The sequence below is a fragment of the Pleurodeles waltl genome, chromosome 5 (genome assembly GCF_031143425.1).
Source record: "Pleurodeles waltl isolate 20211129_DDA chromosome 5, aPleWal1.hap1.20221129, whole genome shotgun sequence".
Taxonomy (NCBI): domain Eukaryota; kingdom Metazoa; phylum Chordata; class Amphibia; order Caudata; family Salamandridae; genus Pleurodeles; species Pleurodeles waltl.
The window spans coordinates 1,290,170,223-1,290,188,965 of NC_090444.1; the positions used below are offsets into that span (position 1 = coordinate 1,290,170,223).

The following is an 18,743-nucleotide window of genomic DNA, read 5'->3' on the forward strand; positions in this document are numbered from 1 at the left end:
ATCTGTTGTACTCGCTTATTTAGACACTTTGGTTATACAACATAATAAAGCATTTTACATTAATAATTACATTTCTGTGAAAGTCACAAGTGCCAAGACTATTTTATGATGATATTAGTTTGCAATTCAAGAGAAACTTCCAAATGGGGTTCGTGTTGGCAGTGGGAGCCTTTCACAAACCAGTGATGTAGAAATTGCACACTGACTGTTTCATGAATGGGATGTTTTTTACAGTGCATCCTTGTGTGCTAACAGGTCGCAATGCAAATTTCCCATTCACAGGAGGTCGCAAAATGACCTGTTGGTTTAATATTAGTTGGGAAAGTTGCATTTTGTGTCACCCTTTGAATGGCTACAAACGCTGTGATTGTATCATGCAAGGTGCAGCAGACCGCCATCCCTGGGTTTGCTTTACCAACTGTGAAATATGCATTCCCTTTGTTGTGTCCAAGATTTACTCAAATAAGTTTGTTAGAAGAAAGTTTGTAATTTATCTGCGGGTACCAGGAAAATCATCTAGGGCCAGATGTACCAAAGGGTTTTTCCCATTCTGTGTCAATGGGAAAATATGTTCGTACATATGGCCCCTAGTCCTTTCTACCGCCCACAAGGTTGAGCGTCATGAGCTTTCTATTTGAGGCAGATAACACAAATACGTAGTTTTTCTTTATTCAGAATTTTACTCGCAGAACTATGTCAATGCTCAGGAGCAGAGCAAGATGTTGATAGAGCCAGATCTTGCTGTAGCCTTGAATGACTTTCCATTTTTCGTTGAGACAGTTTCTAAGCCCTAAATGCTTACTTTTATTGCATGACAACATAAGGGATATTTGACAAACCTTTGCTGGATTTCTTAAGCAGAATAGTGTCATAACAACATGCCTCAATAGATTAATTTTTCATAAGCAATTTATAAATCAATAATAATTATCCTCAATATAAAAGTATTTTGGAAAAAGCAGATATTAGTGGTATTGTGTTTTACACCAAATTTGTGGTAAGTAATGGGAAATATAGATACAATATCTCTGTGAAGAAACTATTTCCTTTTGCAGACCTCTAACAAAGAGATACCAGGAAGTGGTTCGTTCTGTGTTTATGTCCACAACTTCAAATTCTTCGGGGTCCAGCAGAAAGCAAAGTATGAGAGAATTCCAGGAGGAAGTGACAAATCTCTACACTAACATACGGCTCTTTGAAAAAGGTGCTAAGCTATTTTCAGGTAAGGGTCTGCTTGCCTTTTATTGTTTGTTACAGGAGCAGCAATGTTACGCAATGGTTCTTGTCTTCAAAATGTAATTTATATTTTGTAGATGAGACTCAAAGTACGCTTGCCAAACATATGCTGAAAACTGTCTGCACGGACATAACCAATCTAATTTTTAACTTCCTTGCTGGTGATTTCATGATGGCGGTAGATGACTACACTTCAGTTACAAGTGAGGTATGTTGATTCTTTGATTTTACACTATCCTTTCAGTGCTTGATATGCTCGCACCCTATCAAATAATTTAGCTGCCATTTGGGAATTATTTATATGCGCTATAGAAAAACGTCTTCGTTATTATTCCTGGTCAGTAGCCTTATTAAAGTCCTATACAAACGACTCACAGATATGAGATATCATTTTTTCCAATAATGCCTAGCCTTCCTGAATTAATGTCTGCTACCTTGATTCTGCCATTCGAGATCCTGCCTTACAGGTAAGTCTCCTTTATCTCATGTCACTCTGCTGCACCTTAATATTGTGTCAGCACATTCCCGTCTCCCACCAGTGAATTATTTAAACCCCATACACTTCAGGGACTTATTTATCAGGCAGAATCCATGCATTAAATCCATGCATTTAACTCCAAGTCAGTCTCTCACGACATGCACTATTGAGCAGACTTGTGTTTGCTGCCAAATGATTTCTCCTTTAACTGAACTGATTTGCATAACCAAAAAGCAGTGCAAATCTAGACCTCAGAGTTGCCCCCTCTGGCCCTCTTTCTTGTTTTTTCTTCAATTTATTTCTCTCTTCCTCATTAGCTTAATGTCCAGAATCTTACACTGACTCTTCCAGAGTGATGCCTCAAGTTATAGGCATGCTAAGCACCTCTGCATACTTTGTATTCACCTATCCATCCTAAATGCTACATTAAAAAATGTATCTATCACAATCTGACGAACATTTTTATACTCCTATGTTCTGTATGACACTACATGATAATGTCTGCCTATAGTATAACAAAAGTAGATCAAGTGACATCTAGTGGTACCTTTATTTATTAGACTGTTGAGGGTATGCTTTAAACTCTATAACAGTGGTTCCCAACCTTTTGACTTCTGTGGACCCCCACTTTATCCTTACTGAAACCTGGGGACCCCCACTGAACCATTATTGGAATCCGGGGACCCCCTACTGAGTCATTACTGAAAGCTAGGGACCTAATCTGTTAATATTATTTAATTTTCTAAGCAGTCGCGGACCCCCTGAGGAGGCTCCGCGGACCCCCAGGGGTCCCCAGACCACAGGTTGGGAACCACTGCTCTATAACATCCATATGCTAATGAACATTGCCAGTCATACTGCTGCTCTTTGAAAAGGTGCTTAAAGCAAATCCTATTTTAAAAGACTAGTTTCTGCTTTACATCAGCATACTTTTCCCACCATTTTGGGAGAGGAATTGTTGCAAGTCAGTTTGCTTGCCCTCAAACAAATGTTTCCTTTTATAATGACTCTTTACTTTTGTAATATAAAGAAATGGCAATGACTGTTTATAAACTCTTACAGCAATATGACAAATGTACCATTTCATCTCATTGTAGCGAAAATTGACAGCCGTAAGAATTTTTTACTCTCCAAAAATGCTATCACGAGGATGTAAATATTCTGGAAGCATACTTGCTTAAGTAATTACTCTCCCTCACTTAATTTTGTCTTCCATGCATTAATTGATAGAAATGTCCAGAAGCACGAAGCAAGTGCACAAACCTTCAAAAATGCAAATAGTGTCCTGGGCACAAATTTACTCAGCACTCAGAAACATGCATCAACCGATTACTAAATACAGTTTCTTTGTCTCCTAACAATTTTCCAAACTACCAGCCTATTTGCAGACGTGTTTTACAACAAATAGCAAACCTACTGAAAATTGTATTCTCTACTGAACTAGGACCAACAAACTACATTACTACCTTTAATTAGGAGTTTGGATCAGGGCATCACGCCTACTGGTATTAGGGGAAAATGTCAGTTAGAATGTCAGTTAGAATATACTTCTTTTTAAAAAAGAACCAAAACCACTGAAATTCACCAGTTACAGTTATCTCAGGTAACTATAACTCACAACCCCCCTTTCTTTTTTTTTTAGTTGTACTTCTATGTTTTTTAATGTAAAGTAAAATATATTATCAATTCCTAACTATAACATCAGTTTAAACATTGTTTTTTGGGATGGATTTCTATGTTTTTTAACGTAAACATGGCGTTGGGCACAGGGCACCCAACACCCCATGAGGGTCCAACCTCACCCCACTGTACATGACCTTCAGCAGTGCTAGGTGTGCGGTTGGCTAGGCCCTGCGCCCAACAAGCCAAGGGCTCCCAGCCTTTGGCTGTTCTCGACATAGACTTGTGCGTGGCCAGTTGCCAGGCTCTCCACCCAATCCCCGCGGGCACCAAACCGTCCACTACCACTCACAGCTGACTACGCTATGTAACAATATAATGGTTTTTATTTTAACTAAGGCAGGCTCACTGGGTTTGTCAAAGGGTCAAAATACTAAAATATAAAGACACAGTGGGCCTATTGACTTATATCAACATATTTAGAGCAGACCTATTGGCTTTGTCAAAAAGTCTCCAATGACTATAATTAAATGTATATTTCATAAATTCACACTTTGCAAAGTTGTAGTGATTGCTTCAAATACGTTTAAACAAAGCATTTATAAAGAAAACTTGTTTAAGTCTCTTTTTACAATTTTCTAGCTACAATGTAAATTCAGATATAAAAAGTGGTAGGTCTATTGGCTTTATCAAGGGGTCAGCACATCATCATATATGGAGCAGACCAATTGGCTTTGCCAAAAAGTCACAGATGACTATAGTGAAATGTATTTTTCATAAATTCATACATTTCAAAGTAATAATAGTGATTTTCAAATTATTTTTAACTAAGCTATTATAAATAGAACGTGTTTAAGTCTTTTTTTTAATTTTTTTTATTTTCAAGCTACAAAATACATCCATAGAACCAACCATAATGGGTCCTGCACTCCAACTGGGGAGTATACAGCTCCAGCTCGGTCTCATTAAGGAAAAAAAATATGTCAAGCCTCCCTGGGTTCATGAAGTTAATGGCCAATGCGACTTACTATATATTTTTTTTAATGTTACGGGGGATGCTGCATTCCGTGCAGCCCCACGATGCCCCTATCGCCTAAGCTTAAAGTTCAACCCTGGGGCCTTTGCAAGGCACCAGGAGAGGAACCACACTCCATTCCCCAGTCCCTAATTGAAATTATCAGCCCTAGTTGGTTGGGGTCCTTGGGGCTCAATGACGCTTGTGGAGGAGGGGCCACATGACCTTCTTTTGTAATTATAATTATCAGCCCCTGGATGAGGCCAGCGGACTGGACACTTCTCCATATACTGACATGCTTTCTCTCCCTCAATTGGCTATGGAGAAGGGAGCTTCCTACGCTATGGTGTGGAGAGGGCAGCTGAGATCCTGGACCTTCAACTGCCATCTGTGGCCATCAAGACTAATAACATGACGGGGTGCTGCAACCGGGAGCTTCAAACTCAGACCCCTGCTCCCGTTCAATGATGCCCTCACTCATGTCCTACTTGGTACCTTGTCCAAACCCAGCATCAGGGCTCCTGTGAACAGGATGATTGCCCTCCACCATCGCTCCACACCTGGGTACCCAAGTTTCTTGACGCAACACCTCACCCCTGAGAGCTTGGTGGTCCAAGCCGCTGCCTTCCATGGTGCGTTCCTTTCCGCTCCCCCAGATTGGGAATCCAAAAGGTTGGTTTCACTTGGGAAAAATATGTTTTCTTTTGCCAGCCTTGCATTGGGGTCCTTGAACACCGCATGCCTTTTGGGCCATTATTTCCACATGCTATGGGATACCTCTGCGCAAGTGCTCCCACTGGTCCTGGAGGAGGCCCAAGCTGTACTCTCTCATGCTATTGCCGATGGAAGGGACGCAGCAAAGTTCACAATACACTGTGGACTTGACACATTCGACTCTCTAGGTAGAGGCACCACGCCTAGCTGAGGACATCTGGCTTTTCTGGAGATGTCCAGGCTTCTTTGCTGGAAATGCCCTTTGATGGCACCCGTCTCTCTGGAGACAAGGCAGACTCTGCGCTCGAGTGCTTCAAGGATTCTCGGGCTACAGCCAGGTCCTTTGTCCTTGCAGCAGCCCCTCGTACCCCCACCAGTCTGCATTTCACCCCATTCATGGCTAAGAAAGGGATCTCCAACTGCGTCCATTCCGGTCAGCCACGTGTCACTCATGTTGCTCAGCTTATATGTTGTAAAGGGTGCGGGACCCACTGACCTTGTGGGTCAGGTAGCCAGAGTGGTTAGTCCGCTGCAACCCTTCTGCCCCCCCCCCCCCCCCAGCCACACACACACACACACCCCGCAGCAGCGTCTAAACCCTCCTAGTCTGTCTTCCCTCAACCAAGGACCAGTTGGCGGAAGGATTTGCCATCACCCGCCCCACTTGCCAATCCATCATTTTAGACAGGTGGGTTTACAGACAGTCCAGGGCTACTCATCTTTAAGACTACCCCTCCATCCATTCCACCATCCTACGGTTGAATGACTGAGGATCATTCGTCCCTTCTCTTCAAGGAAGATACAGCTCTCTTGGCCAAAGGAGCCATAGAGAGGGTTCATGTAGGCTGTGGTTGCTATTCCAGCTACTTTTTGATTCCTAAAAAGGGAAAGAGCCTTAACCCTATCCTAGACCTACAAGCCCTCAATCTCTTCCTCAAGAAGGAGAAGTTCAAAATGCTCACATTGGCTCAGATCTGGTCTACCCTGGACCGAGGAAATTGGATGGTAGTGTTGGACTTGCAGGACACTTATTTTCCCATCCTGCCTGTCCACAGACTTTACTTGTGGTTCACAATAGGCCACAAGCACTTTCAGTTCACCGTGCTCCCCTTTGGCCTTCCCATCGCCACTCAGGTGTTCACGAAGGTGATGGTGGTGGTTGCAGCTCATCTCCAGAGATCGGGGGTTTCAGTTTTCCCCTGTCTTGACGACAGGCTATTGAAGGTGAGTTATCCCCAGGCTGTCGTCTCCCACCTCCAGACTATGGCAGACTTCCTGCATTCACTGGGGTTCACTATAAACTTGCCAATCACACCTGACTCCCTCTTAAATGCTCCCTTTCATCAGAGCTGTTGTGGACACAGTGCATTTTCGGGCTTATCCTCCCAAGCAGCGAGTCCAGGATATTCAGGCTATGATACCGATGTTTCAACCTCTAGTCTGTATTTCAGTGAAAATTACTCTGAGGCTGCTGGGCCTCATGGCCTCCAGCTGGTAACAAATGCCAGATGGCATTTGTGGGCTCTGCAGTGGGACCTGCTGTTCCAGTGGGCACAGCAAATTGGGGAATCATTCTGACAGGGTCCAGTTCTTGGAGGAAACTGCAAAAGATCTGCATTGGTGGGTAACAAACCGCAATTGGGTCAGAGGCAGACCACTCTCCCTTCCCCAACCACCTCAGACAGTAGCGACAGATGTCACTCCTGGGGTCGGGCAGCCACCTGGGAGAGGTGGAGATCAGAGACATCTGGTCTCCAGCGGAGACAGGACTCCACATCAACATGTTGGAGCTCTGTACGATCTGGCTGGCACTGAAAGCCTTTCTTCATTCTATCAAGGGAAAGATGGTGCAGGTGTTCACGGACAACACCACTGCCATGTGATATTGCAGCAGGCAGGGCAGGGTGGAGCTTTGGATGCTTTGTCTTGAGGCTCTGCGCCTCTGGACATGGCTGGAACATCAGGGCATATCCCTTGTGGGTCAACATCTGGCGGGCTTTCTAAATACCAGAGTGGACAAACTCCGCAAACAATCCTAGCGGATCACAAATGGCGTCTCTGTCCAGAGGTGATGCAAGGTCTCTTTCAGCAGTGGGTAGAACCTTGGTTAGATCTGTTCACCTCCACAGAGAACGCGCAATGTCAGCAGTTTTGCACTTTGGAGTTTCCAAGGCAGCAATTGCTTGGAGAAGCTTTTCATCTCAAGTGGAGTTCAGGCCCCCTGTACCCTTTTTCTCCCACACCACTCCTGCCCAGAGTTCTCAAAAAGATAAATGATGACCGGGACCAAGAAATCCTTGTGGCTCCAGGCTGGGCACAGAGTCTGGTATCCTGAGCTACTGAGCATGTCCATCGATCCTCTGATCGGACTGCCCCTTCGAGAAGATCTTCTTTTACAGCAGCAGGATAGGGTTCTGCACCTGGACCTGTCCACTCTCCGCCTTCTTGCGTGGAGGTTGGATGCCGACAGTTGACAGCTTTTGACCTTCCTCCCAAAGTCTGAAGCGTAATCTTGACAGCCAGGCGTCCCTCCACCAAAATGGTATAAACCTGTCCTTTGGATAAAATAATTGTGGCATGCTGCCCAGACAAGTCTGTTGACCCCCCTTTCTGCCCCTCTCTCTGAGGTCCTATTGTTCATTCTGTCCCTTGCCCTTCAGGGCACCACTATGCACACTTATAAGGGATATTTGTCTGCTATTTCTGCTTTTTTGCGGCTACCAGGCCAACCTTCTTTATTTAAGTCTCCTCTTGTACCTAGGTTCCGCAAAGGTCTTACACAACTTTTTCCTCCATCCCCTTTCATTATGCACCAATGGGATCTGAATTTGGTTCTGCCTTTTTTGATGTGCGCTCCTTTCAAGCCTCTCCACATTTGCTTCTCACTTTGAACACATCCTTTCTTGTGGCAATTACATCTGCCCACAGAGTGAGTGAGCTGCAGGCGTTGTCATCTAAGCTGCCTTATTTTTCTATCTATCCTTACAAAGTGATGCTTCATACTAGAGTCTCTTTTCAGCCCAAAATGGTCACGCTCTTTCATGCAGAACAGTACATCACCTTGTCTACCTTTTACGCACCCCCACATCCTTCTAAGGAGGAGGAGAGACTCCACCGCGTGGACCCAAAAAGAGCGTTGGTGTTCTACCTTGATCATACAAAAGAGTTGTGCGTGGATGACCGACTCTTTGTAGAGCATGTGGGTGCAAAGAAAGGTCAGGCATTGCAGAAGCAGACCGTCTCTAGATGGGTCATACTCTGCATTAAGATCTGCTATGCACTGGCCACAAAGCAACCCCCAAGATTTTACGCACTCATTCTGCCCAAGGTAAAGCTGAGACCACTGCATTAGCACGCAGAGTTCCAGTCCTGGATATCTGACAGGCAGAAACGTGGCCATCTCTGCACACATTTGACAAACACTACTGCCTGGACAGTGAGGTTCCTAGGGACGAGCACTTTGCCCGTTCGCTCCTGCAGGACTTTGTAGTTTGAACTTGATTTGCAGACCCACCTCCGGGGATGGTATTGATTGGGTATCTATTCAAAGGTAAGCAATCTGCAGGTAGAAGTCTCTATAAGATGGACCAGTTACTTACTTTCGGTAACACCTAATCTAGTAGAGATAGAGTAGTAGTATCTAGCTGCAGATTCCTCACCAACTAACCCATTCTCCCTGCTCTGAGAACTGATTTTTAGGGGCAGGGACTCGACTTTCAGGGCCTTAGTTTTGACACACCAGAAGTCCATATTCTTCACGGCTTTTCGCTTCTGGCGTGCAAAGTTTTGAAAAGAAACTGACATTGCCGCTCCTGGGTAGTGCATATATAGGACCCGCATATTTTCAGTGAGGACGACGCCGAAGTCAACCAACGCCACCTTCCGGCGTGCAGAGGTACTGCTCACAAAAATCTTCTGGATCCAGTCTGACACCTGGGGAACTAGTTATTCTACATAAATACAACCCTTTATGTATTGTTGTTTAGCATGTACTTCTAACATTTTAAACTTTTTTTTTGTGCTAATTTTCACATACAATTCCACAACTATTTTAGTAATACACAGTTGTTTTTAAAGTCATGGTAGTCTTTGCATCGCATTACTTGAACCAACAGCATCCCACGTTTTGTTGAGGTCTTGTTACACAAGCGATCCTTCCATTACCAACCCACCGCAATAGCTGCTGGCCACTGTGAGGGGAATATGGCTTGATCTTAGTTTAGCATTGCCAAGCAAGACTGTTTTGCTACATGCTTTTTGTCAGAACTGAAATCACAAACAGCCCTTCACCAGAGAATTAAGGGTCTCTGGTGTTTCACCCAATGATTTCAGCTGCTGGTGAAAGCAGCTGACCTCTTCGGGTGAAACACATGGGAATATATTTGTGGGAATCGTCATTGAGCATAGTAATTCATGCATGTTATTTCCAAAAATCCTGAAATGAGAAGTATTTTCTAATGTCCCCAGAGTTAGCAGTAGCCTCCCGGAAGTAGGCATAATAGGAGGTCAGTTTCCAGTCCACTAGTAACCCTGTCTTTTAGTGATGTTCAAGCTATCCTTTTTGCCTCGCAGAAAATGCTAAATGGCAGTTGATTCAGCCTATCCAAAGAGTATCCATACTTCAGAATATGTGTATGTATATGGGCAATTCATTTGTTTTCTTTTCGTGCTTTGTGCACAAGACTGGTCTCGTATTTGTTTTGGCTACAAACACAATATTAACAAATATCAAACACTAATCTGGGTCTGACAATTGCTCTTCAAATACCCTAAGTACTTTTGGACATGTCTGACTCCTGCTGATGAGACGGAACTCCACGTGCACCACTTGATTCACACTAGGAACTGAAGATTAGGACATCCTATGTAGTAAGTGAGCGATCAGAGGCTCCCTCTGACTTTTACTCGGCCACCTTTGTGCACAAGTCACCCTTATCTAGGCACTTATGATTCCATATAGAAGAAACATCTACATGTAGAGGCAGAAATATTCCTGAAGACCATTGCGACTGAGAGTCTCCCATTTCACTACTCATTGGAAAATGCGTATAGTGTTTTTTTGTTTCTCTTTTCACATCCCTATACAGGGTCCCACATTCTGCCACCTAGTGTAGTATGTTGGCCTTAGCAGATGTCCTCTCATTGTACTTAAGATTTGTTTTCTTCCTGCAGTTTTCACAACTCTCTCCATGCACATAGGAACAAATCAGGACATCTGAAACATCTCTCTCTTTTCCCCCACCACTTGTTCGTCCTTAATAGTTCTCCTGTTGACCTAATCGAACCTTTAAATGAGGACTCTACCAGCACAGCCCCATACAGGTGCAAGAGTGATCTGAAGGACAACGAAGCTGAATGGCATCTGTCGATTTTTACCTGCAGATAGATTAAGGTGGTCATTATGAAGACAGCGGAAACAACCGCCAGCGACCCCGGAACCCCGCCGGCCAGATAATGAACATTTCTCTGGGCCGGCGGGCGGAAACATTGTTTCCACCCGCCGGCTCACAGAAAGGCTGTGCCGGGACATTGACGGGTCAATGCCTCTGTGCGGCAGGTGCAGTTGCACCTGTCGCTCAGATCACTTCCTGAAAATCGGGCAGTGACTTGCGTGACGGGGCTCTGCACCGGGGCCCCTGCACTGCCCATGCAAGGTGCATGGGCAGTGCAGGGGCATCCCCCCCCCCCCCCCCCCCAGCCAGCCTTTTCCTGGCGGGATATTCCGCCAGAAAAAGGCTGGCACGAAATGAAACATTATCCGCAGGGTAGCGCTGCTATCCTGGCGGATGGTGTTTCAACTCGCCACCAGTCTGCCTGACAGCAGGAGCCTGGCGTTGGGTGAGGGCTGCCCTCAGCATGTTCAAAATATGCCAAACCGGCAAGTTCGTAATGAGGGCCAAGTTCGTAATGAGGGCCTAAGTCATTTTTCACTGGTCTGAAAGGATGAAAAGGAAAGGCAAGATGTTTTGCTTTGAAGTGATCTGTAAATAAAACAGCAAATTGGCAGCATAACTGGCATTCTTACAACAGCTTTTGCAGTCCACTTTGTGCAGCTTTTGGGGGCAGAGGATATGGATAGACTAGGTAAGAATGCAGTATTTGTATATTAGGTCTTTAAAGCAGTATTTTTAGCAACATGCTTGCATTAAAGGAATGTTATCTTTTATTATAATATCTTGTATCTATTTCATTACAGGTCAGAAAGAAATTGTTGGCAAAAGTACAAGAAGAAACTAAAATCCCTCTATCAAAGCTCCATATGTCTCTCAATGGAAAGGTAGATTTTCCTGCACAAGTGTATGTGCTTCTTTTCCCATGGCTTTTTGTGTTTCTGGCTATGGCAGCTTTCACTATGTTGTAGGCAGACCTAATGTTTCCAATACATAACATGTAGAGTCGGTTGTTAGTCAGCCTCTTGCTCATGGCTAGATAGCTTTATTGTCTATCTTAATTCCCTGCTTCTGATACAATAGATTATCTCTCTGTTACTGTGTTTGTCCTAACCAGAAGTATTTTGGTCTCAGTGTTGTGACTGGATGATGTATTCTTGCTTGCAGTACATGACACGAGTTGTATATTCTCTCCCCCTCTCCATCATCCCCTTCACTTACTTCTTTCCTACCCCTTTAAAGCACCTACTGGCCTCTTGCCCCAGAGTACTTTCTTTTTTATACTTTATTCTACCCCCTGCCATATCACCAGCAGCCATCTTAGAATGATCTTTTGATCACTCAAACATTGCCGCCAGTACATAAGCATGCAACGGGCATCTTGGAACAGGTATTGTTTCTTTTAACAAATTCCACTTAAAGATGCCTGGCATGGGTATGATGCATCCACATGCCCCTGTTTGAATAGGCTATAGTAAAATAAAAACAAATGCATTAAAAGATGGCCACTGCAGATGGATTTGAATATGTGGCAGCCATCTCTGAGCAGCATTTACTAAAACATGGCAAAATGCTTCTAAAATGTCCTCCATGGATGTGCAAACCTCTTAGACATCTACCTTTCAGCGTGTTTTGTTATGTTTTACAAACTTATTAAAAGATGGCCTCAGTGAACAAATGTGCACATGTTTAAGGTGGCTGTCTAAGACACAAAAATATACTGGCAAAGCCAATTTACTTTACAAGGCGCAAGATCCCAAACATGAAACTGACACACTGCTTAGCATTTGCACCTAGGTTAGTCAGCATGTAGCTGGCATTCCTCAACAGCTTCCGCAATGGAACAGTGCCTCCCATTTTCACATTTAATGGCGGTTCAAGCAGTGCCAATGGAACAAAGTAAATAAAACCCAAAAAAGTGACACGGTTTTCTTTTGACAGGCATAATGAGAAGCTCTCAGTTTTTCTTAAAGTAGTGTATTCTCTAAACCTGTTTGTCCCTATTTAGAGTCAAAATAACTAGCTGTACCACTTTAGAAACAGATAAGAAATGTGCACTTAATTGTTCTTTCCATTCAGAAATCTTATGTTCAAGGCATGTGTGAATGTAGATACACATGTTGTGCATCCTCTTGCCATTTAGTGTTGTGTCCGTATGTGTGCAAATTGCTTTTCTTCAAAGAATTCTTCTCGAGTCATTAGGTAGTGGGACTCTCCACCTCTTGTTCGTAATGCGCATGGTCATTGTTTCCATTGTTAGATTGCTTTTATTCCGCCATTAGGTTCTGACGTGTTACTGAGCTCCAGATCTGTGCCACCGCTGAGATGTTCTTTTCAGTTACTCCCCATTCTGTCAGTCTTCTGTCACTATTGCAACTTCTTGCATCATCTTGACGGACACAGCTTTGATGGAATGGATATTGTGTCATCTTCAATCCCTGACTGGGTTTGTCCTTCGGGCCTCCCCATTTGATTTGCTCTGTCATCGCATGGATGGAAAAAACACCTTTTTGATACTGCCCTTGGTGTCCTTTGAAATTCCCCCTGCACTGATCTACATCAGGTCTGCAACCTCTTCCTCTCACCCAAAGCATGATGAGGCCTCATGCAATGCCAGTTGCTTCTTCCGGTCGAAGAAGACTCTTCAAGACGATCTGACCCATCACTTGGAAATATTGTGTGGAGGGAAAACCACACCCCAGGCCTGTTCCACACCACTTACCCCAGGGGGAAAATCAGCCATAGTCGTCAGCAGCAAAGGAGGAGGCTTTCTTGCCCTAAGCAAATTCCCACTTGGCAATCAAAGACCTTGCGCCCTCTCAACTGGAGCCTCCTCCCCAACTCCCTAGACACTGCTCACACTCTGAGCAAGCCCCCTAGGGCCGATCAGTCATGCCCCAGGCTCAGATACAGGCTTACGGGCTGCCACTTCCTTTGCCCATGGCCGGCGCTGAACGTCTGCTTTGAACCCCACACCCAGCCACAACTCTGCGCCTAAGAAAATCCTGACGCCGATGCACTTTATGCTGACTGCACCCCCCTCAGCACTGAAATGCCCTTCAGAGATGAAGCCTTCGACTTCGAAAGCACGATCCATGCTGACCACCCATGCACCGGCATCAGTGACAAAACTGACACCTTCCATCAGTTCTGTGAAACCTGGCCCCCAGAAGCTGCAAGAGTAGCTTGTTGCTTGCAGTGGCACATCATGATCCATGCCCACCTGGGATGAATCCTCACCCAGTCACAGGCTTCCTCCATGCAGACATTCAAGAGACAGCTCAACTTCCAGGAAGCTATAGAACCTCCACCACCACCCAAGCATAGGAAGCGGCACAACAAGGCTACCACCCCTCTTCCACAGCCAATTGTCCCTTCTCTTTCTCAATCCCCATCCTCCTCACCTTCTCCCCCCACTGGACCCCTTCTTTATACTCCACAGGTGTCACCACACTGTTATTTTGGGGATCAGCAAATGGGGGATCCTTATGACATTCCCCCTTGTTAGATGCTTGTGATTCCTATGACATGGCTCTGCCTGGGGACATGGACCCTGATCTTTACTCAGTCTGTCCCTCACCACCAGATGGCACTACCTCCTAGCATGAGGTCCTTGATGAACTCTACCATCAAATGTGCCCTTGATGCTGCTGACACCACCCCTCTCTTTATCAATTCAAGCCTGCTCCTACGCATACATGCTTGTCTCCATGTCTCTGGCTTCAAAGAGGGACATCCAACAGCTTATCATCGACCTGCCCTTTGATGGGGAGCAGATAGTCGGGCTGCAGGTTAATGAGTTGCTGGAAAAGATAAAAAGGACAAGATACCACAAAATCCATGGGTGCCCTCCAAACACCTACACCTCGTGGATCATTTTACAGGTAAGCATACTGAGGTGGCTCCAAGACCACCTCCACAGATGCCTCCTCTTCCTTCTAATGTCAGCAGGTTCAGCATCAGTTCACAAGGGGCTACTTCTGTGGGTCATACCCACTGTAAAAACTCCAAAAGCAAATATGGTACCCCCCAAATAAACTGCAGCCACCATTCTGTGAATTTCCCACCTTTCCCCCACCCACTTAACACTTGTTGGGGGGGATGCCTTCAGAGATTCTTCCCCACCTGGCAATGCGTCAGTGGGAATTAGGCCACATTCAACACAGTTACTGTTTAGAGACCCTCTTTTTCAGCCAGATCAACAGGTCATAGTCAGGATGGTCATGCGCCTCCTCTGCATTATGGCCTCCTGCATTGCTGTAGTTCCCCATGGCAGATTACACGTGTCACCTGCAAGAATGCTTTACAAGTCAATGGTCTCAGGCAGAGGGTCATTGGTACGATTTAGTGTTGAACAGCCCCGCACCCCTTGCTCTCTTAAGTGGTTGAACACTAACAACCTGTAACAAGGTCATCTTTTTCTCTGTCATGTATTGCACCGTTCTGGCTTCATCCTAATCCGCCATGCGGAAAACAATCTAACAGTGAACTGATGACCATCAGCATTACCAACAAGCATTACTAACAAGAAGTGGAGTCATAGTACCTTGAGACTCAGTAAGAATTCTTTGAAGAAAAACAACTTCACACATCCAGATCCAACACTAGATGGCAGGAGTATGGGACAAAATGTGAATAAATCTACCTCACTACATGCCTCGAACAGATGCTTACAGGGTAAGTAACGTTTTCCTGCTTTGATAACCTGGATGCTTTGTAGTGAGTTTTTATTCAGTTCTCCATCATAGGATTTTCATTGATAATCATGGATTTTGATTAACAGCAGTCTGAGCTAGATTCCAAACACTTTCCATAAAAGTAATCTCAATTTAGATGTGTGCTTATCTGAGTGTGGCACCTGTTATTTGTCTTTTTTTTCTAATGGTAATACGTTCTTAACTTCTTAATTAAACTCATTTTTAAATTAAAATGTATTGTGCCTCTTTTTAAACAAGACAAATGAAGGCATCTGTGTAGTTGAGCAGGGGCAAAGCAGCTAGAGGTGTGGTGGACAGGAGCCCAGGGCTTTGATTACCCCCCTGGACCAGAGTTATAACTGGCTCTAACCATGTGTAGGATCGTCATTTTTCTTTCTTGCACGAGAGCCACTGGTACCCTTGCTATGCTACTAGAGCTAGGTAGCACATATTGACTTATAGAAACACTGCATACACTGTGCCGTTAAGGAATGTAGAAAGATGTGCACTGCCCAACTCACCTTAGCCAAAGTTACCTACTACTGAACTACCATTAAAAAAACAATTAGTAGAAGCAAAGCCCTACAGGCTCATAAACATTGTGTTGGTATGCTCCCAGAACCACTGATCTCTCAGCCTGCCATAAGTGCACCGCTATCAGTCACTTCTTTTTAACAAAATCAGAAATCACATCAATGACAAGAAGGCAACACCTAAACTACCTCCTACCCCCCATCAATTCAGCCCATTGTGGGTAAACTTCCAGTTCTGACTATCCCGAACTCACTCAAGGCCATCTCATATAAAGATGCTACACTGCCATCATCCATCACAAAATCTCTTCAAGGAAATACACTCACATCCCTCCGTAATATTATGAAGCCCTCTCTCAGCCAAAGAACATTCTGGTAAGCCTTCAAGTGAGGACAGATATTTCCCTGCTAAAGAAACGGACTTTGGACATGGATGACCATACCATTGTCAATCGCGCCCACAATCTTAATAGGAAAATTCATTGAGAAAGCAGGTTTCACCCAACTACAAAAACAGGTCAATCAGAACAATCTTCTAGAAGATTGCCAATCTGGTTTCAGATCATGCAGCAGCACAGAGACAGCTACTCTTCACATTGTCGGTGATAGCCCACTCCATCAATGGCCTACAGAATTGTCTCCAGCTGTTTTCAGCCTTTTACACTTTTCACGGTCAAGCACTGATCCACGCTTTAGAAATGACAATTGGCTTCTCTGACACAGTTCTGTAATGGTTGACCTTCAGATCACCAACTACCAACAGTTTGTTCCAATAGTTGGCAGCTGATGATCTGTCTCCTGTAAGGTCCATACTTTTTCCCTTCATCTTCAGTCTCTACATTGAACCTCTCAGAACAATACCCACCAACAAAAAGATCTGCCAACATGCCAAATCTCTAATCTGCCTTAAAGTCTCCTCAATAGTCTCATTCAATAACTAAAATTCTAACTCACCCTAAACAAAAATTGAACGTCAAATACCTGTCTGAAGGTCAACCCAACACAGTGGGGGTTTCTCCTGTTTGCTATCAGCTTAAACAATCATAAATCCTGACCCTGGCTGTCCAACTTGTAACCAGATGGTTTCACCCCTCAGCTAAGATATCCTGTGGAATCACTGGGATCTACCCTCTACAGAGTCCTCACCTTCAGAGCATACATCATCAGGAAAATTTACACTGCTTGATACCAGCTTTCCCTCCTGAGAAAAGGATCACATTTTTCCCAATAATGATTTCAGAACAACTGTGCAATCCATGGGCCTCTTACATCTCAAATATGGCAGTGCTATGATCAGTGAAATTTCTTTCTTCTTTTTGGCATTATTCAAAGGTATCCTGTAACCCTTTCTCACAGATAATGATTTCAGAAGAACAGTGCAAGCCGTGGTCCTCTAACAGCTAAAAGATGGTATAAAAAAAATACCTCTTTTTGCACATTCACCCCCTCAATTTTGGAATGATGCTGCTGGTTTTTCAACTCCTGAGAGTGCACTGAGACCTGCTAACCAGACCTCAGTGCCAGTGTCCTGATGCTTTACAAATTGCATGTCAAATAGGATACACCCAGTTGGCAAGGACTGACTTACTTGTAAGACCCTAGTATATGGTACCTAGGGCATGTAAGAAAGAGTGCCCACTCAAGGCTTCAGCACTGCTTGAGTACAAAATGACCCCCAGCCTGCCACTACAGAACTGAACAACAGTGTTTACCCTGCCAGCTTGACTTTGCCATTCATCCAATGGCAATGCCACCCTATCCCTTAACAAGATATATGTCTCCCCTAAGGATGGCCTATAGAGCCCTATGGCAGGGAACTGTATTTTGTTACGTAAGACCTATATTTCTAGTATGTTTTAACAGCAACCCTTTCAAATTGTCGTTTTGCTGTGGCTAAAGTTAGTAGCCCTCTTGGCTAACACCGGGTTACCAGATAGCTCGCCAAGCCAGCTAACTCCTGAATGGGACTACCTAACTGGGTCATGTAAGCTATCAAAACAATTGTGAGATCAAACCCGAACTGGTACCCAGGTTACATTTAATACCACAATTAAAGTTTAGCAACTTTCAGAAAGTTGACACTCTGTACTCTAGCTAGCCCAGAGGCCTCACAAAGGCACTGGCACACAGGTTTCTGACCACCTGGGGAGACGTGTGAATGACTCCACCCCCTCCCCACCAATCCCCCCGCACAGAAACACAGGCAGTTACCACAGAGTGAGGTGTCCCCTCCTGTCCCAGGATGGCCACTTTGGGTGTTAGCCCAAAAGGGAAACTCCAGAAGTGAAGCCGCCTTTGTGACTGAAGTAGCACCAACACTCCTGGGCAGGAATGCTTTTTGTTTCTGCAGACAAAGTAGAGACAGGGTCAAGGAGGGAAAAAAAAAAAAAACGATTCTGCCAGGGGCGTGTAGCCCTGTGGTAGCTGCATCTCTAGAGTAGATTACCAAGCTCCTGATGCCCAAGAAAGGGTTCTGCCACCTTGAAAGGGACAATAATGGGGCACCCTGGAATAACCAGATGCCACATATCACAGGAACTTCGTCACTAGGTAGAAGGGGACCCAGTAGCCAGTTTTGCTAGTAGCCATGTGCCCCCCTCAGGGCAGTTTTCTGGGATAATTAAGTCAACCATGGCACTCTGAACCTCAGATCACAATGGAATTGCAGGGAGAACCAAAGGAGGACCGCACAGCAACCCTTAGACCCGCACAAAGAGAGGCTGAACCGTCGTAAGGACTGTATCTGCTGTATTTAGGGCTAGCAAAGTTTTGACTGTGCCTGATGCTCCTGGTTCAGGGATGAGTTGATTCCCAGCCCCAGATCAGACCAGTGACTCCAAGGATCTGTAACCAGCTTGAGGGACACAAAAGCTGAAGTAGCCCAAACCGACAAGTTAGCAGCCACTAGAGACTTTTTTCTGCTACAAGTTGCCGGGCACCCAAGAGGACAAATCTGAGATAGTCAAAAGTTGCACCCGAGTTTCCCTGAACCAGGAATGCTATCCAAGTCCAGTCCAGGGGGTGGTAGCCTCCACCTAAGGACTTCACCCCACCCTAGGT

The 18,743-nt window shown here is 44.8% G+C and overlaps 1 protein-coding gene across 1 annotated transcript in view; it reads left to right on the top strand.

Annotated features, from left to right (window-relative positions):
• UFL1 (UFM1 specific ligase 1) overlaps positions 1-18,743 on the top strand; it is a 329,946-nt gene that overhangs the window by 269,562 nt on the left and 41,641 nt on the right. The window contains exons 14-16 of the mRNA XM_069235525.1: positions 1,056-1,222; positions 1,314-1,444; positions 11,260-11,340. Coding sequence (XP_069091626.1) covers positions 1,056-1,222; positions 1,314-1,444; positions 11,260-11,340 — 379 coding nt within the window. The remainder of the gene's footprint in view (positions 1-1,055; positions 1,223-1,313; positions 1,445-11,259; positions 11,341-18,743) is intronic.